The sequence below is a fragment of the Pseudochaenichthys georgianus genome, chromosome 16 (assembly GCF_902827115.2).
Source record: "Pseudochaenichthys georgianus chromosome 16, fPseGeo1.2, whole genome shotgun sequence".
In the NCBI taxonomy this organism is placed as follows: Eukaryota; Metazoa; Chordata; class Actinopteri; order Perciformes; family Channichthyidae; genus Pseudochaenichthys; species Pseudochaenichthys georgianus.
The window spans coordinates 22,744,934-22,766,064 of NC_047518.2; the positions used below are offsets into that span (position 1 = coordinate 22,744,934).

Sequence of the window (21,131 nt, forward strand, 5' to 3'; positions counted from 1 at the left end):
AATTGTGCCATTAGGCTTCAACACTGTTGACATAGACTTGTGTATGCTTAGTTCAAGTTGTGTTAATAACACAGTGTGTCTGCTATAGAGTAATTATTGTTTTTCTTATGTAACATAAGGTGTTTACGAACAAATACAGTTCATATCATATCTTTAAAATGCAGCAAATAGACAGAAGAAATCGTGAACAACTATTATAATAAAGGGACAGTGACAAAAACTTTATTTAACAGTGCGAGAATTTACAGACAAACAGACGTTTACAACATTTGTTTTACATTAAAAAGTGTTGGTTTATGCCAGTCCCAAGGATTTACAATGGCTAAAGTTTGCGAAAACCACACACACAAACATACACACACAGTCATACACAAACACAGACAAATATACACACACACACACACACACACACACACACACACACACACACACACACACACACACACACACACACACACACACACACACACACACACACACACACACACACACACACACACACACACACACACACACAGTCAAAAAACATACACACATTATATGAACAAGGAATCTGTAGCCAATTTGCTAAGCTTTCAGGAAAACGTGGTTGATCCTATTCCTATCTCCTTTTTAACATCAATGTTACACCCTCTGCTCTCATTTTATTTGTGTACGTATTGTCATTCAAGACCATAGATGATGGGAGACTAGCAACCTACTCAAACAAAAAGGGCATGCTCTATCATCAGCAAAAAAGGAAGCAGTTGGCTGCAAGCATCATTCAGGAACAAAACACATAAGTAAGTAAACTCCCCCCCACAAGATAATCTTTGACCTAGTAGATAGTGTGATCTAGACATAAATGATGTGCAGCTATATTTACATTAGGATTAGTCCAGTACCTCCATTTACACATCATCCATGGATTAAAACTAGGAGATTGTGTCCTCCACTGCTGATAAAATGTAAATTCCTCTCTGACATATAGAATATATAATATACACATATTTGAAACTATTTATTTTTTGTGTGCAAATTGTTGTAGTCAATGAATGGTAGGAGTGGTTTAACCATTATGTCCATGGGAATAAAAGGGATAAAAATAGGATCACATTTTTTTACATTATTCACAACTAGATTACATATGTCAGTCCTTTAAGTCTGTGTGTAATGTATTATTACTTGGCTTCAAATCAGCTGTTTCCTTCTGTGAATGTCAGCAAACAGAGCATAATATAATGCACACACTGATGTAAACACATAACTTGAGCACAATGGAGTAATTTTAAAACGGCAACTGTGACAAAACCAAATGAAGGCTTTATATTTACCAAAAGCTGATATTCACAATGATCATAGACAATAAATAATATCTTATTTTTAGACAAATGTCAGAAAATACTCAGATGAAAATTAGCCCTTATATCTCCAGTTAAACTAAAACTAAAGAAGAGACAATAAAATGAATAATGTCAAAGAGAGGGTTACTTATAGTATTGACTTAAATTAATAGTAAAAACCCTGAGCTACCAAATTATGGTTTTAAAGGTTTTGGTATAAAACAATCTTACATAAATACTGCTTGTTATTACCCTGATAATGGTGAGTTTTAAACATATGGAACATGTGTACATTATTGAAAAAATAAATAGTTACTTAACAAAGTATGCAGTATTATTTGACATTTGTAAGGCCTTGTATCAATTGAAATCAGCAACACCCATTTGTATGGGTTTGCCCACTTGTGTACTCTATGGATTTGTTTTATTGAACATTTTAATGTGAAACCTCAAGACCTGATCCCTGACCAAAGTTGCTGTCTTTCCCAGAGCTATTTAGTTGCGCAAATATGCCTTAACAATATGCCACAAACCTTTTTATGGGATTGTCTTGCCCATCTTGGCCATTTATTTCACTGTTATCTATAAAATGAAGCAAACATGCCAATAGAATAATTTAAAAGGGACCAAGAATTCTAACAAACAAGGGAATAAAGATGCATTTTAACAAACCCGCTGTCAAAAATTCCCAGGGTACACATCAGGTTATATGACAAGATGACAAGGCTTGTATGGTTCTTTCCTGAGAGCATTTGTTGAGGGGTACAAGATGTCTGAGGGTGTGTGTGTTCACATTGTGCAACACTTGTTCTTGTGTGCAGTAGAGTCTTTGAAGCGAAGTCTTTGCTTGGATCGATATTTCTCCAGGTAGGTTAGCTGTTTACTGTTGATGGCTCCCCGACGCTTCCTGAAACACACATAAAAACACTATGTATGATGCAAGAACACGCCTTTTTAGTGTGCGATGCCTTCTGCCCGGTCTGTTCTCTTATTAATTTGATATCACCACCAGATGGCACCAAGAAAGAAATGTTCAATTTCTACTCAAAAACGGTATCATTAAATACTACATTCATTGATTGATAACACAATTCATTGTTTATCATATTAAACCATCTTTCTTTGCTGTGTATATAATTGGAATAAGACACTGTTTGCATTTAATATTAATATTTAATATTGCTTTATGAGGATGTAATAATCAAATGTACTCACTGTCTAATGAGTTGAATAGCATCTTCATACTTCATCCCGCTCTCTATCAAAGCCAAAGCAACCATCACAGGAGCCCTAGTCAGATGAAGACAGCACATAGAAATGACTATTATGTAGGCAAGTATGTGAAAATAATAGGTTTATATTTAAATATTTCATAAATATATACAGTATAAAAAGCCCTAATAATCGACAATAAGATCAAATATGTTTAATCACTTGGATTGTGTTCAGACACAAACTGTGTTTTCTTGTTGTTGCTCCCTGTGTCTCTCACCTCCCCAGTCCAGCCACACAATGGACAGCCACGCAGCATCCTGGTTCCTCCAGAAATTTATTCTTCAGCAAATTCAACCAATCATCAACCAGCTTCGTAGGGGGTGGGGCTCCATCATCAAACGCCCAATCCTGAAAGCAGAGCAGAGTTTTTAAAGTACTCCTGGCACTCTGTATCCTCTGTGTGTGTGTGTATGTGTGTGTTTGCTGAGTGCTCACCACCACAGTAATGCCGTCTTTCTCCAACGGTGTTTTATCATAGGTGATATCACAGACTCGAACAACTGTGGTGGCACCAAAGTGCTTCAGGTCCTGGAAGGGACCATTTTTGAATTAACTTAAAATGTCTCTCGGTTTACATGTCATCAACAAGAGGGGAAAAGACATACAGTTTACCATGAGGTATACGTATATGTGCATGTGTACCTTGTGTCATCTTTGGTAATCTCTTCAGTGTACTTATGGTCTTCTGTTAACACACACACACACACACACACACACATATATGTGTTTCTCACCTCTATAAAGGAGGTGAGCGTGCTGTCAGTAGGGTTGTGTGTGATGAGGAATCTCATGTTCTTGTGGCACAGTTCCACTGGAGCAGGGCGGTTCATGTTGGCAGCCGTGACCTTTAATGTCCTAGAACGTCCTCTGTCAGGGAAAAATGTACTGAATTTATCTTACGATGGCACACGATGTCAACAAAATGACACCATATTAAAATGCTCATAAAGTTTTGAAGAGCTTCAACTATATTTCTCAAGTTACCTCAAAGGCCTTTTTCATGGCAGACATTTTGACAGGTCACAGTGAGGAAAGCACAGGTTTAAATGAGGAAAATATAAGATTGCTGATTTGTATTAGGCTGCTTTAGTTATTATTCTGAATATGGGATCACTGTCACGCTGTCGTGGCTAACACTTGAATATAACAGAGCTATTGCTAGTGCTATTAATAACACCTGTCCCTTTTCCTACCATGACAAGCAAGCCAAAACGTCCACTGTGAAAAAAGACCCAGCTTTACTCCTCCAGACAGCATTACTGAAACTGTTACTGTCTTGAGACATCTCAAGACCTATCACAAGGTCACACAATAAAAGTCCTTTCTTCCAAAATACACTTAAATCAAGCACTTCTCCATAAGAGACAACATTTTTCAAAGAAGAACGAATTACGCTTGATTAGACCTAATCTAAAAACGGTGTGGGTGGGTACCGACTGCACTTGAATAAAATCTCCCTCTGGCTTTGGTCACATGTGTTATGGTGCGACAAATTAAAATAATATAAAAAACATAAAATGCATTTGAAGAAGGTATCATGTGGATACAAACAAATAATGTATATTAAACAGCACGGACTGTTAATATCTTGATTGATAGAGTCATGTGATGCAGAGACCACACTGTATCATTTGAGTTACCTTCAGTGTGAACAGTCTGCTAGTAATGGCACACTTTTTAATTGAATAGACAGGTGACACATGAAGTATGTAGTATGCAGTAAGTTAGTATGCAGTATGTTTGTATGCAGTAACTTAGTATTGGATTTAGAACACAGCCTGAGTTTTAACCTGAACAAATTCCCACCATAAAATGAAAGAGTGATTTATGACTTTAGGAAATACTGTGTACTCATAAATCTGTATAACATGTATAGTACAGGAATTCTTCACTATAAATATGGCATGTGCTTTGTTATTGCATTATTTTCAAATAAGGAAATGTCTCCTGTGTTCAGACTGTTCTACAACTTCTTTAAAAAACATTAACCAGCACAAAAAATGAAGGATGTTTTTCGATTTAAGGACTTCGAAATTAAAACATTCTTGTAAATAAATATTACACCCCTACTGCAAAGGCAAGCCAAAGGCTGATTTAAGCTTACATTGACACAACTAAAAAGCTGCAATAGAATCCTATAACCAAGCCATAACAAGTCAATGGGGAGCAGGAGTTAGGAAGTGCTGGTGCATAACTAGATTTAGTCCAGCTCTGATGAGCAGACGGCCCTTACCTTCAGCTCGAGCTGCAGCAGGTAGCTGCTGTGAGTTCAACTTATAGCAGGTCACCAGGTGACCTCCTGTCTCTGGTTGAACTTCCTGTTGGGAGATTGTTTATAGCCTTTAAGGTATTTTCCCAATTCCGATGTCCTGTTGTACAGTTTTAGTCCATCAGTTGACTGTGTCCTATAGTTCAGGAAGCACGGCGTGTCAACTTTCGTTGTTTTAATTTCTCAGATTGTCACTTCAGTCCTTCTCTCTGTGTCTTTCAGTAGCTCTCTTTTTCTCTCCGGTAAGCTTCCAGTGTTGAGGCTCCACGTATTACCCCATTAGCTGGCTGCTTCAGAGAGCAATGGTCTTGCAGGTTTCAGGGCCGCAGGACTGCATGCTGTAGCTTCATCCCAAGTAGCCCTTAATGGTGTTGAGCGTGGCAGTAGTCACCACTCCCCCGCACAAACTCCATCAACCAGCGATTCTACAAAACATACAATTGAAATATTACTCTTTAAATAAGCAACTCCAGAAAACAGTAATGAAAATAAGAAGAAATTATACATTTTTGTTCCAGTGTTCCAATCACAGTATCTGTAAAATCAGCTGATTCTGTAAGGCAAAATATACTTATGATAGCCCTCTTCTGTAATGTGAAGGGCCAAAGAAAGGCAACTGATGTACATAGATACACAATCAAACACACACATGAATATGTGTATTCAAACATATTCTAAATCTCTTGCCAATTAACTAACACACCTAAGTGTTTGTAATATACTAAAAATATAAACATTCTGCATAAAGTGTGCCTATCTATAATCTTACTCGTGAAATTGGTTTGTCTTTGTAATGATTTAAAATAAAAAATATTAAGTAAAATGCTGCCAATACGAGGGCCACTAGCCTATGCAAATGCAAGACTGATATTTGCTACTAAGTCTTGATTCTGCCTTGTTTTGGAAGTAATGTGTGTGGAAAACAAGTGCTGATTATCTCTCACTCCAACATTCAGACAAACAACAAGGGAAAGTCCAGAGGTACTCTGGGTAATCCGTCATCACCTCTTCATCCTAGCTTTGACAATACCCACGTACACACACACGCTTAATAATCACATGCCGACTTACTCACTGACTCTACCAGAAGAGTGCAGTCTATTCCCGGTTGTTGACCATCTATAATTAGGATTTATCCTCTGTTACCACTAATCAGGTTAGAGCAGAGGACCATTTTTTCCATGCAGTTGATGTGAAGACAGGACATTTGTTTTATTTTTTAAAAAGTTTGTTTTGACTTTAACGGAGTTGCCATGTGTGTTTTTAAGCAGTGACCCAAGATCAAAACATTATATGAAAGCATAAAGGAGCATCATTTAAATGACGGTAGCAGTAATTCCAATTAAAATTGTACAGCCGATCTTCCCTCTTATCTTAGAGCGCAGTTTGGTTTCTAAAAGCAGGTGTGTCCCGTGATGGCTGTCTAGCTTGCCGACTGACCTGCCTGTGCAGGCTAGGTCAGGGCCCAAAGAAGTTAAAAATGGATCTCAATATCATTTTAGAGCCACGTTAGGTTGCCAAGCTTCTCGACAGTACGTGCAATGTGAGGCTGACTGACACAGAGTAAGGTTAGTAGTAAAGACAACAACAAGACAGGCAGGTAGTAGCCTCAAAATAGGATAACTCCTGATAGAGTGTATTCACCTCTGCCTCTTTACAAATAAAGACACCATTTTTGCAGCTGAAGGTCCATTCACAAGTCTTTCTGTAAAAGAAATGTTATCAATGCCTACATTTGAGTTGTTTCTGCAACAGTACACAGCCTTCCTTCTTACCTCAGTGGACAGCTTGGCCTCTAAACAGTAAAATCCACCAACCAGAGTTAGTCCTGCAGAAGCAAGCAGCAGCACTACAAGCGCTGACATGCAACCAGTGGACTGCCTAGACACTGAATATCTGTAGCTGTATTTATAGCTGTATCTATACCAGCAGCTGATTATATGACACACCACAGTTTAGTTTAATGATAGCAACAGTCTGCAGTATAGCCATGTCTTCCCTGTTCCAGTGAAGAACTGTGATTAGCTTGATAGCTTTCTTTTGAAACTTTACTGTAGAAATACATTTAATGGAATTTCTTTATAGCTGTACAGTATCTAAATGTGTCACATCAAGTTATTGCCATTGCAAACGTTGACAAACCTGTTGCACCAAACATCTGTTTGGCTGTGTGACAGCATCAGGAACATTTCCCAAATACCTTTTATCAACATGACAACAACTAAAACAAATGCAAAATCTTGTCCTTACCTGCTTTTCAATGTCATTTCCAACTACAGGCTAAAACGCAGTTCTTGGGCCGCTTTGCCACAGTGGAGTCCACCTGCTTTTAGTCTTTTTCCACCTCTAGAACTTGAAATGTCTGGTATTCAGCCACCATACAATGAAGTCTGTGAGCAACAACCTGTTGCTCTTCTCCTGTATAACAGCAAACTATCCTCCTCTCTCAGCAAACCCTGGCCTCATATAGCTGCTGCTGCGCCGTCTGTGCTGTGCTCTATACCTTGCTGTAGCAGTGGGCTGTGTGGAGGATCTGCTGTGAGCTGGTCTAATCAGGCTGAGCAGCCATATGACCCTGACAGCCCTGTCACTAGCAGAACACTCTACAGTTAATGCTCTTAGAGGGAGCGGAGAAGAGGCTCACTCCCCCTCCTCCCCCTCCTCCTCCTCCTCTTCCTCCTCCTCTTCCTCCACTCCACTCATTTCCCCTCCCCTCTACCAGGGTAAAGAAGGGGTGCTGTCCCCCCCTCTTCTCTTCTCCTCTCCTCACCCTTCCTATAGGCTGACCAGTATTTGGTCTCACATACAGTATAATGCACAGTGACAAAATAAATACAGATCAGATCATGTTTATCTTACAAGATAAGAACAAGTTGTTTTTTGCTATGACACGTCTGTCTGTACCTTCTCTTGTTTTCCTTTCCTCCCTCTCTCCCCCCTTTTCCCTCCCTCTACCAACTACAAATAGACAGTCTTTGGAGCTACCAGACAGATTGGACAAGTTCATGGAATTAACTTTCCCCTTAAATGACAATAGTCTCAAGTTTGTTTGTGTTCATGTGTCAAGCAACTGTGTCGTTGCCACAATGCACCACACAAAGTGTTGGTCCAAAAAACTGAATGAAAAAGAGGAACATTTTTTCATTCAGTTCCTGATTTTTCATACCGAAGTCCATTAAGGCAGGGTTCCAGGAAGCTTTGGGTTTTTTCAAATATTTTTAAGGATACATTTAATCAGATTTGTTTACAGGCTTGCAGTATAGATATGTGAATGCAGGCAGTCACAAGGCAGTCATACGCTCAGACTTCTTAAAGCAGAACAAGCCGGGGCCTCACCTCACTATCAATCACTTTGAGTAGAGACATGACTGTTAAACCGCACATGGAGCTTTAAAAAACAACTCTTAGTAGCTCAAATTAGCTGATGCACTATTTGAAAACTTTCCAGTTTATCACATTTGAATGTTCAGGATCATGTGTGTTGCTTAAAGCTTTGGTAATTTTCTGTGCTCTTATAACATTTCCTATTTTCCTTATAGTGTCCTGTTACCTGTATTTGTTTTGGATAATCAGTGTAAATAAAGCCACAGGTGGTGATCGGCAGGTTCAACCTAATGTAGGAGTCACACAGATAAAAAGGGCTAGAGGAGAGAAACAAGATGGAAACACATAGGACACTGCTTAGCCTTTGACTGCCAACAACATCTAAACATAGAGTAGAGGTGAACACTGCTCCTTCACACACTGTACGTTTGTTTTACACCATATAAAGCCCAGGTGACATCAGTATGTCTGTAAACAAAGTCAAGAAAAACAGGAACATGGGGAGGGGTCCGGAGGGGTCAGGGTGAACAAAACCTTCAAAGTGAGACGATGTGTCATGTGGCTTTAGACCACCACTCATTTAGATAGACTTCTAACATTACCTGATTGACAGATCCAAGTTAGGACATTGACATGACTGACTATAAAACAAAAAATACTGTTAGTATAAAACAAGTGATGAGTAAGTACTGTATGGACCAATCTTAGCTGGGCTTTTGAGATGTCCTGTAATGTATGTGGAACGTTTGAATATTTATAGATAATGTGACGGTTATGTTGTCAAATATTTTCATGAACTAAGTGGCCGGGGTCCGGTCAACGTTCGACCCTTTTGCTGCATGTCGTCTCCTCTCTCTCCCCCTGATGAACTGATAGTAAAATCCACAAGGCCTAACATCTGCCAACATATATGTGTATTATCAACATGATTTCAATGTTATGTTTAGCGATATGTTATGTGTACACCATTTATTGTAAAAGAAATGTATGCTAGTTAATTTCAGCTGCATATGTACGTATGCTTTTAAAGATATGATGAACACTACTGCGTTAACAAACATATGTCACAGTAAAACAGTTTATCTTAAGGATGTGTGCAGAAATGATTCTCTAGAACATACTAACACATTGCCTGTGTCTTATGTTTAGTAAGCTGCAATGGCACATCTTGAAAATGAAGTGCAAAAAACTAAAATAATTTCTTCGACTACAGTATGTGGAGAATCACTGTTAAAACGGCTGTTGATTTTTCATGTGTTTTGAACTGTGGGACAAGACTTTTGTTCTGCACCATCTGTGCCTCAGATTCTAAAACGCATGCAAATTGGTCAAAATGTTTTGCAACTAAATAATTTGATTTGAACTTTTGATTAAAATATATGATATTCGCCTACTTGTTGTAAATCCTCTTCCTCTGAGGAACAGTTCCAGTGGGCCCATCTGTTTTGATACTACAGACAGCATTGCACTGGCCCAAACAGGGTTGCTGCAATGGTTTCTGGTAATGTGAGCTGACACCCTGTAGGTCAAACCCTCAGCAGTCTTGTGCTTTTGATGGAGCCTAAAGTACACTTTGGGCGCCTGCTGTTGCGTCATGAAAGCAACAGGCTGACCTGCAAAGACTTCAGAATGCTTTCACCACAGCTTCAGCAAAATGTCAAGGAAATTTCAAAGCTTTGTTTCAATAAGCCAAACACTGTATGACCATCATGGTAATGATGAGTCATTAATCTCAGGTTCTCCTGTCCCCTTTAGGCTTAAGCAGCAACTATAGGGCAATTTATTACCTTGATTTCAGATATCAAACCTTTAAGTGTATCAACTATTCATTCAAGGCGTCTGTGATAGCACGGCTTAATTATGACCAAGGTTCATAAGCCAAACATAGTCTTCATTTCATATCTGTGTGTGTCTGTGTGTGTGAGAGAGGAATATTACAGTTTTGATAAAAGCATAACCAATTGCTCTTGCCAAAAATCAACAATGCATATGTCAATTGATTTAACACCACTGGTTGTTGTGCACATCTTATTTATTTATTCCTCATTCTTTTTGAGTAATGTTTACCTGTTGTTTTACCTGGAAAGATCGTCTTGGCCTTAGGTAATGCTTGGTGCTATTTAAACCTAGAAGAAGCGCTCTAATCTGTCTTAGCTACATCTTCTCCCACCCTTTGTTGTATTTGTGTCTGATGATGAGTACAAACATAGCCTCATGTAAAAATAAAGTGTCTGCCTCTGATATAACCGTAGTGTAGCTGACCAGTTTGTCTATGGGTTACTACAGCGGTGAAATAAGTATTTAGATCCTTTACTTAAGTGAATGTACTTATACCACACTGCGGAAATACTCCACTAGTATAAGTCTTGCGCTCCAAAAAATACTTAAGTCCGAGTGAAATATTATCAGCAAATCTCAGTATACTTCATCATGCAAAAAATATTGTTTTACTATTATGATGGTTTGGAATTTATAGTACGGCTGCATTACTGGGTATGTTGTATTTTACTGCTGGAGATATTCAAGGTAAAGCTTATTTAACTACCTTATGTAAAGTTGGGTAGTTTAATAAAAAAATAATGCATCATATTCTATAAGCTCATTGTATGTTTGTAATGTCACTGTAAGTATCTGTACAAAATAAAATGTTAATGAGCTCTGAAACACTGCCATGTTTAGCTTTGGGACCATCAATTATACATCTCATTCAACAAGGTTTTAAAATACTTTATTTGGAATAGCACTTATTCCTTATCGTAATCAGATACAAACACAAAAACTAAAATGAATTTCACTCACAAGTTACTATTAAGTATAAGTACTATAAATGTGTATCTAATTGCAGTACTTCAGTTATATTACATTCAACCACTAAGTATTTACAACCCCTACTACATCTGGTGCACATTTGCGCTGATTCAACATGTTGTTGATGATGTGTATACGATTACACAGTGCATCCACTCATTTGGACTAGTTGGTAATACTGTCCCTCAGGCACACTACTCCTGCACCAGTGTGAAATACTATGAAATCCCCAGGGCAACTAAGAGGAAACAGGATATCAAAAGGAAGTATGGCATAGTTCTTTTTTAAACTCTTAGCTGCCATAGTACATTTGTATGATATCTAAACAGCACACAACAGCACAATAACTGCTTTCAGGTTTATACTTATATTTAGGCCATGTCACGTTGCAGCAGTAGCATTACTATGCTGGAAAAGCGAAGCCCCTCATTGGCCAGCTGTGGATGGTGGAGAAGCAACAGTATGCTGTGTTGGATCAAACGATATTTACGGGTCTTCCTGTTTGAGCCATGCTAATATTTTAGAGTTCAACTAGATTACTTGAGGAAACAACGATCAGTGTATTGTTTACAGTGACTGCAGTAGGTTGCCGTTGAAGTGGAGGGGTCTTTCATGTGTTGCAAAATGGTTTTATCTAAAGAATATGGTATGTGCAAATACAATACAATATGGTATGTGTTATTTAAAGCAGTGGTTCCCAACCTAAGGACTAAGACCAGTAAACTGTATAGCAATGAACCCCAAGAGCTTATTATAAATAAAGGAAAGAAACTTTACATTGCTTTTTCACTTATATAACTGGATGAATTTGACCTTTTCACGCCCCTAAAGTAAATTAAATCAAATCAAGTGTTGAGAATCTCTTGGGGGAATCAATAGATCTTTACTTTACTAAAATATATTGACTTAAAATGTGTTTAATTGATCAAACGTTTAGGCCTACACTCCTCAGCAAACCACCTATTGTACCTCAATCTCTTTTTTTAGCTAGGTCATGTTAATACCACGACAAACTGTACCCTTAGTCGTTCCTACTATACAAGGAAGTGTGCATGGGGCCTGTATGATTTTGCACATAAACACGCACACACCCTAGGAAAACATGGTTAGGTAAGAACGCACACATGCACGTACACACAGGTGCAGAGAAAATCACAAACATACTAACACACTCACAAACACACACACTCAAACAACAACAAACATACACACATGCACACACAGTCAAGTGTGTGGCAAGCGGCAGCAGCTGCTGTGTGTATAATTAGAGTGTTTTGAAAGCTGAGAGTTGGAAGGTAGAACTTTCACCTGCAGCCTAAAAAGGTTACCATGACGACCAGCGACAGCATGACAATACAACTCCTGTGATCAGCTTCATTACATGTCTATATGTAATGAACATTCAAATAAAAAAAATGTGGGACACTTATGCAACCTGCTGTTACAATAAGCAATATTAAGCAATTACATCACATTACATGACATTACATTACTTCACCCTCAAAACAGCATTTCTATTACCCTGTGCAGCAGGTTATGTTGGAGGAACATATCAATACTTGTGGGTCAAGGATCTCTCCACCATATGCTGAGATCTCAAAACTCTTTTTCCATCTCACCGTCCAACCATTCTGCTTTGGGACAGACACACCCACATGGCATTTCAAAACAAAACAGGTGACTGTCCTAAATATATTTTATGTATGCCGAATTATATTTAAGATTCAAGCTATCTGTAAGTACAAAGCCATTTTAATATTAAACAATGACATTTGTCAGTGTAAAAACAAAGTAGTGTGTGGAAAATCTGAGCTTCTTCAATGCTGCCAGTTGACTAGCTGCATCCAGAAAGGTAACATTATATCCCCATCTAGTGGAAATGACACAAAGGTGCAGAATGTGCTTAGAGTTGGCAATGGACTAGAATCTGGCACTATTTCTAAACTTACATTAAAGATGAATTGCAGCTTGAAATGGCTAATTAATGGCTTTGAAGTTTGTTAGAGTTATCTCAGTAAATAAATTCCTCCTTAGTAAAAAACATGCTGTGTCGTGTTAATTCACCATGGTTCTGTTCCAACTTAATGTTAAGTCTTATTGAAGAAATCTTGATAAAAGTTTAACATTCATCAGTTTGAGTACTGTTATGGGGTTTACATTGCATGGATTACGTTTTTTATTTAGAACTGTTTGGCTTTATTGCCCGGTTTAAAACAGTTGTTTGAAAAGTAATCAAAAGTATTGAAATGTATTGATTAACAGAACTTTAATTACGTTATTAAAATAGTAACATTACATGTAACAGTTAATGGTAATATGTAACCTATTACATCTGTAACCTCCCCAACACTGGTCGGATTGTCCTGTCACTTAATGTGATCAAGGAATGTCATCAACTGAACAGCAAGGGTTTGGCCAAATGAAATACTATAGGGCTATATAAATAAAAATTAAAAAATAAATAAAAAAATACCAGAATTTCAATGTTCAGAAAGACTTGTTATGTGTACAAATATTAAGAGTTATAAGAATGATGTTGTTGTATTAGACTGCTATTGCCATTACTGGGTATTTATATTGATGGCGGTGCTAGTTTGATTAGGTGATTGTATATGCAGTCACTAATCCTCAAACACACTGTAGAACAAAAAATAAGCACGAAAAACACAGATGGATGTTGATGCCAATAGATTCCTCAAATGTGGGACAGTTGTCCAAGGTAAAAAAGGCTTGCAGGCAAAGCTTAGTCATAGTTAGGAGAATGTTAAAAGGCTACATGCTGACTCTCTGCTCTTCAGCCAGCTCTAAATTGATTAAACATTCAGTACACTGTGTGTGTGTGTGTGTGTGTGTGTGTGTGTGTGTGTGCGTGCGTGCGTGCGTGCGTGCGTGCGTGCGTGCGTGTGTGTGTGTGTGTGTGTGTGTATTGGGCAGTGTGGGCAATATGTCTTAAATGAGGTGCTTTCAGGTCCGCCTGCTGTTGTTGCTGCCTGCTGTACACACTGCAGTTTACACACCAGTCACATCTCTAAATAAATCATATATCTAGGGAACATCCTGTATGCCAGTGATAATAGCTGTTGTATATGTTGTGTGTGTGCTGCACACACATTCCTTCTTCTTTTTAAACTTTGACTTCCCAACCAAAGTGTACCTTTTTTACACTTTTCTCTGGACTTTTTGTTTTCTTTTATTATTTGGGGGGATTTTGTAAAAAAACACAAAAGTCAGGTATACACAAATATTCCATTATCAACTATAAATGTCAATGCAACACTCGGATATATATTCCTGTTAAAGTTGTACAATTTATCACTTATGATTTTACCTCACTAAATGTTCATCTTACAGTGCTTGAAGAAATTCAAACAGTATCACACCTCCGTCATGACAACACTCAATGTTCACATAAAATAACCATAGAGATTTCAAAAGTCTAGCCTACAGCAGGCTAGACTTTTGAAATCTCTATGGTTATTTTATCTTTTGTGCTGTAAGATTGCAAAATGACATACTTCAGAGCACCCATTAAATAAAGTGTGTGTACTAGTTAGCAGGAGGCTGAAGGAGGAACAGATGGCGTGCTGGGATTAGACATCTGACGTACTTAGTGTTTGTCAGAAGGTGTTCAAATGACGCTTCACAGTGAACATAACAAGCTTTACCTGTGATTGTGATGTTATTTACCTCTAATCAAGCATATTACAAAACACAGTCTTAATTATTTCACGAGTCGACATAACAATAATTAGTTTTTTCACATTTCAGTTAATCGGACATATGAACACATTACTTTAAGATAAAGTAATAACTGTCTAGACACAAATGTCATGATCATAATAAATAATCTGTAGCTGGATATTCTGCTTAAATTGTCTTAAGGATGCTTCAAAACTTCACAGTGAAGTTTGTTTTTTTACCATGTGTAGATGGTCTGGTTAAATCCCTTTAGAGATCCAGAGATTTCAATGTTGGATTGCAGCAGCCTGAGGACAGATTAAAAAAATAAGGGGCCGGTTGGCAACGGGTAAAACCTTTAGGAGCTAAAGCTTAGGGACAGATCAGTGCCGGAGGATATAAAAAGCAGCACAAACAAATAGCTTGTCTCACAAATTAAGCTCTGAGATCGTCTTTTGCTCTGGACTGGAAGATTCCAGACAAACAAAACAAAGAGAACATTTGATTCCAAATTTAAGAGGAATTTGAGAATCAGAGATCTTCGCAGGTCATCTGCGTCTCCTTTAGCTCTGCATCAGCAGCCATGGTACTGGAGGAGATGGAGTGTGACTCTGTATATGAGCCCCATATCACTGTGAGTATTAAGCTTAAGTTAAACGTTCTGCTCCATTCGCTGCTGCAGGTGTTATACTTGTGAGAAAAACTTTTACCTCAGTATCAGAGGGATCTTTTCCTGCATGGCTACATATGGAGCTTAAAGCTTAAATCTGGTTTTAATTCACATTACAAAAACGAATCTGCTGTGTGATTGGTTTGCTTTTTAGGAGGAACATGTAGAGAGTTACTATGGGAAGGTGCACTGCATCATGATGGGAACTCCAAAGACAAACCATCCTGTTATCTTGACATTTCATGATGTTGGACTGAACTGTAAGTCCAAACTACTTCACTAATGTTTGTACCCTGCGCACACTAAACCTACTGTAAACCTATATACAAGTGGGAGAGAAAAGTCAAGTATATGAAGTGTTTTAGGTCAGCTAAGCTAAAAAGTAATTTGTATTTATTGTATGTATTTAATACAAAGAATAGCTTATCTTTCAGTATGTAAAACCTTTAATCGTGCATTTATTAATAGAAATATCCCTTCTTCTTAAATATCTTTACATTAAACCAAGCATACATTTTCAATTTGTCTAGATAAATATTTATCTGAGTGATATAGTATATTTACTTTTCTCATTTTCTTTTTATTTGTTATTCCACTTCAATGGGATTTTGATGCAGTTTTGGTTTTTTCTTCTCGCAGACAAGTCCTGTTTCGAAACCCTGTTCAAACATGAGGATATGCGGGAAATTATCAGACATTTTCCAATTTGTCACGTTGAAGCGCCAGGACAACAAGAGGGAGCCAAAACTCTGCATACTGGGTCAGTTTTTTAAGTTGTAAAAATAACATTACTTTACATGAGTATATTAGGGTTAACAGATTGAGTACCGACCCTTTACTGATGGTTATGTGAACTTTGACCCCTCAGACATACCTACCCTACAATGGACCAGCTGTCTGAAGTAATTCCTGCTGTCATCAAACACTTTGGGTGAGTTCAACAGATACTTTTAATTGTCCTTTTATTAAAAGTTAGACTGTTTTCACACAGCACTCCAGGATTTATCTCAGTTTGACTTTTGGCTGCTGTTTGCAGGTTACCTCGGGTGATTGGAGTGGGAGTTGGAGCAGGAGCTTACATCCTGGCTAAATTTGCTGTGAGTTCAAATCTCTTCCCCTAATCCCATTTCACCTTAAGACAGAGAGACGACAAAGTGTGACAAATAGTGGAACATTTAAAATTGAAATCTTTACTCTTGTCAAAACAGATCTTCACTAAGCTGTAGTTTCTCTTAGTGTACACTTGAATATCAGATCAATGACAGAGTTATTGATTAGATAATTTTGTTAAATCCTAGAGATTGGGTGACACTGCTTTACAATACCTATACATTCAGCAGCTCTCCTTTCCATAAAACACTCTGAACAGGGAAGATAAATATTTTATCCATGATATTAATCCATGGGTGAATATCAAGGATGTGATCTAGTACAAGAGTAAAATGACCTGAAGTCATTCACACTCCAACACTAAATGAGAGAACTGCTGAAAAAACATGTCAGTAACTGTATGGGAATAATATTGTAGAAAACTAACCGTTCATATGTGTTTATGTGTGTAGCTGAATCATCCTGATATGGTGGACGGATTAGTCTTGATCAACATTAACCCTAGCGCTGAAGGACTAATCGATTCTGTTACAAGCAAGGTGAGCAGTGTGTGTTGATCACTTCGTTCAAGGATGATCGTTTGTTTAATAAGATTAACATCTATTTCAAGAGCAGTAGTCCTGCTTGTCAGACATCTTTGATTGCCAGATCTTAAGAAAGGCAGGAATGATTAGAGTGCCCAAACCATCCTCTCTTTGAGGTACTGGGTTGAGTGCAATAGATTCAAATTTGTATATGCAAAAAACATTAATTAACAGATGATGTAATGACCTAACACATATGCACTTTCTGCTTACACTTAGGACTGTGGCACTTAACCTTATCTAACCCTACACACATATATTGATGTATTGTTATGTGTGTTCTGTTCTGTTGTCCCCATTAGGACAATAAATATAAACTCGAATAAGTATGACTTTAATCTATACAACCACCTGTATTTATAGATATTGGATTGCATTTGACTGATTCTGACATTTTAAACCTGATGTCAATTTAATGCATAATATGCTAATATATCTAAATGTAGCTGAATGTAAATGTAGTTATTTTCTTATGTGTTTTATAGATCACTGAATGGACCCACACTCTCCCTGACACACTCATCTCACACTTGTTTGGAAAGGTAAGTTATTGGCTTCCATTACCATGTTAACAAAAGTGTAAACATCTTCAAAAATGTTGATTATTAATTATAAAGTGAGTCTTTTACAGAATACCTCTGTCTTACTGATGTTTCAGGTTGAGATTTTGAACAACCATGACCTCATCGCCACATACCGCCACCTGATCACGACAACAATGGACGAGTACAACGTGAGTGAGTTCCTTCACTCCTACAACCACCGCCACCCCCTGGAGGTCGAGAGGCCCATCCCTGGAGGAAACATCAATGCAAGGACCCTCAAGTGAGTACAAACATTAACCTTTAAGGAGGTGATAGCGTCAAGATCTGGAAAATGAATAGCCGGAATAGTTCTCATATAATATAATTCCCTTTTTCGTGTCCTGTAAATAGCATCCGATAAAGTGCCAGGCTCTATTTTTTCTTACTAAATGTCTTACTTTTTCTGCCTTTGTCTTTGTTTACAGGTGCTCCACTCTGCTGGTTGTAGGAGATAATTCTCCCGCTGTGGAGGCCGTGGTCGACTGCAACTCTAAACTCGACCCCACCAAGACAACTCTGCTCAAGGTAACCAAAGGACTGACACAACATGTCCATTAACCCATAAACACCACATACAGTTTTTATTTCAGACTGAAGCCTAAACCTGACAACCTTTGCTCTTCCAGATGGCAGACTGTGGAGGACTTCCTCAGGCGGATCAGGTAGGCAGGGACATTTTAGTGGCTTTTCCGCTAGCAATAATGTACAAATCTACACTCCTTATTGGTTGGAATTAAATGTGATCCTTTTTTCTTTCTCTCTACAGCCAGCCAAAGTTATTGAAGCTATAAAATATTTTATCCAGGGCCTGGGATACTGTAAGTCACTGTGACCTAACCCTTTACTATCCTAACCTTTAACATAACTATTACATCACAGAGATCAACACTTTAGGTATTTACATCTCTGCACTGTTAAAAACCACTTCCTGTAAATGTGATTATTGAAACCCCTAATTGGTGTAGGAGCAGAACATGATACATGCAATTATTTTAATAAGTGGATAAAATGTAGGTTGAATCAATATTATAAATCTGTTTTGGATAAACTCCTATAACCATTAAAGACTGATACAAAGCTCAAACCTCTCTCTCTCATTTCTCCAGTGTCCAGTGCCAGCATGACTAGACTTGGGTCACGAACAACCTCCTTCTCCAGTATCGATGGCTCTCGGAGCCGCGCACACACCAACGAGCTGCAACGAGGCCGAACATACTCACACAGCGCCGAGGACAAGCATCGGCCCTCACACACTAGCACCATGGAGCATACTTCATAGACCACATCGTCCAATAAAGTGGCATGCAAGAGAGCACTATGCACTAAATGGCATGCAATTATTAATATCATACCTCATTATATTTACTAGGATAGCTTCGCTCTGTCATGCCCTTTTCTTTGCACTAACTCTAGCAGAAAGGTCTTTGTTCCCTCTTCTGTATCATCTGTGTCTCTTCCTATTCCTTCAACTATTTAACCATCATTTCCTACATTTCTCTGTTGGCTTTGTACCTAGTCTCTCCATAAATTAGTAATCAAAACTGAACATTGTCTGTTTATGTAAAAAGCTCAAAAGTGTTTTCATGTATAATTGATAAAATGAAGATATAAAGATAAAGTGTTTTCTAGTGTGAAGACTGGATGGTTATACATATAGTAGCAATGTGTATTGATTATGCTACAGCTTTGTTTTTATTATCTGCAGTTATGGTCATATATTTTAGATCTCAAAAGGTTGAAAATGGGACTTTCTTTTGGGAATAAAATAAAAATAATATCATTACTTTAAATGCATTTAATTCAATCATTAAAACGTATTACTTTATGTAAGTATCAGTGAAAATGAACTACATAATTCTGACAAATGATTGCCTTCCATCTCTTAATTGTTTGCCATTCACAAGATCGTCTAATATGAATGATTGGAATAAAACAGACAATACCTCTGGTTTTGGTTTACATTTTGATAGACAAAAAAACTGTCTATCATGTGTCAAGTGACAAAGAAGACGTTTGAGAATAATGTTTGTAAAATACAGGCATTATTTCAGACAGTAATTTTTGATCAGAACATCAGTAATTGTTCCAGAAAGTCCCATTACTTTCAAAGAAACGGGTCATCGAATTACATCAATCTTTATATGTGTCACACAAAAGGTCAATATTGTCCATCAACATGGATATTGTCTTCTTTCTCTGATTCAATCCACAACATGCCATTTACTGCTCAGACTGTCATGAAGGCGAAAGCCTTTTTCTCTGGTTTCCTTGTCATCATAATTGACGATACATCAGTTAAACTCTCAACCATCTAAATAATTATATCCTAAAAAATAATTATGTTTATAAATCCTCTTGCAAAGAGATTGCACTTTCCATAAAATTACCTCGATTATAATATAGGTTGGATCTATGACATTTATATGGTTGACATACAGTATGAACCCATTCTGTTATTCTGTGTCAAGACCAACTGTAGTGTACTTCTCCAATATGTCCAATAGATGGAGCTCTATCATCTATATTTTTTTCTTTTGCTTTGCATCATCATTACATTACATTACGTGTCAGTTGTTAGACGCTTTTATCCAAAGCGACTTACATACATTCGGTACTGTGGACAATCCCCACAGGAGCAATTTGAGGTGAAGTGTCTTGCCCAGGGACACAACGACATGCTGACTGCAGTGGGACTCGAACTTGCTACCCCCCTGATTCGAAGACAAGCACACTACCCACTGAACCACAGCCTCCTCATCAACAGCCATGCACTACGTGACACTTTATATAGCCAAATAACATTCAACTACTACAACTAATAAGTAAATACGAAACATATTGAAAAAAACATGTCTTTTTAATACAAGTTCCCGTGCGCAGCATTATGGATCGTATTTAAATATATTGCATGACTCGTATTTAGCCTTATCCTGTTTAAAAAAGGCAGGATAAAAGTACATTTCTATCTTTTCTTCTGTGTTCTTGTTGTAGCAGAAATAAGTCTCCAGTGTGCAATACAACACATGAACCTCTCTACCAACAGCTGGTTTTAGCAGCATGAAGTATTAAGAGGCCTGTGTTTATGATTGGCTCAAGGTTAATTTGTCCCTTACTGTTTAATTGAATTAATTTGACACTAGATGTAATTCCCTCTATATGCTCAGCGGTCTGACTGCCATACTGCTAGCAAAGCACACACACCATGTTACTATGACATCATTAAGAGTTTTAATCCACCTAAGTGTCTCCCTCCCTTGTGACATTTTGTTTCACTCTTCCGTTAGAATAAAAATAATCTTTGTCACAAGTGTGTGTTTGCATTTGTGTATGTATGGATATTAACTGCATGCATGAATGTACTGTAAGTGTAGGTGGGGCTGTGTGTAGGCCAGTCAGTAGATGAATTGTTTTGGACTGCGAGACAGTGGAGACACACAGCAACACAGCATACTGGCAGTCAGCATCACAATAGTCAAGTCACAATAATGTTGTGTGTGTGTGTGTGTG

The 21,131-nt window shown here is 37.8% G+C and overlaps 1 protein-coding gene and 1 pseudogene across 4 annotated transcripts; one reads left to right on the forward strand and one right to left on the reverse strand.

Moving 5' to 3' along the window:
* Positions 1 to 200: 200 nt before the first annotated feature.
* Positions 201 to 7,492, reverse strand: LOC117461137 (protein tyrosine phosphatase type IVA 3-like). Of its 4 annotated transcripts, none has more exons than XM_034102864.2 (8): positions 7,117 to 7,492; positions 6,511 to 6,571; positions 4,831 to 5,291; positions 3,332 to 3,464; positions 3,033 to 3,125; positions 2,815 to 2,945; positions 2,538 to 2,612; positions 201 to 2,229 (listed from the first exon to the last, which is right to left on the reverse strand). In XM_034102864.2, the coding sequence occupies exons 4-8, from the start codon at positions 3,425 to 3,427 to the stop codon at positions 2,112 to 2,114; spliced, it is 513 nt and encodes a 170-aa protein (XP_033958755.1). In that variant the 5' UTR covers positions 3,428 to 3,464; positions 4,831 to 5,291; positions 6,511 to 6,571; positions 7,117 to 7,492; the 3' UTR covers positions 201 to 2,111. The 4 variants fall into 4 exon arrangements, with proteins under 4 accessions (XP_033958755.1, XP_033958756.1, XP_033958754.1 ...); XM_034102865.2 differs by lacking the exon at positions 7,117 to 7,492 and adding an exon at positions 6,642 to 6,748; XM_034102863.2 differs by lacking the exon at positions 6,511 to 6,571.
* A 7,767-nt stretch (positions 7,493 to 15,259) lies between these two features.
* Positions 15,260 to 20,677, forward strand: LOC117460642 (protein NDRG1-like; annotated as a pseudogene).
* The last annotated feature ends 454 nt before the right edge of the window (positions 20,678 to 21,131 follow it).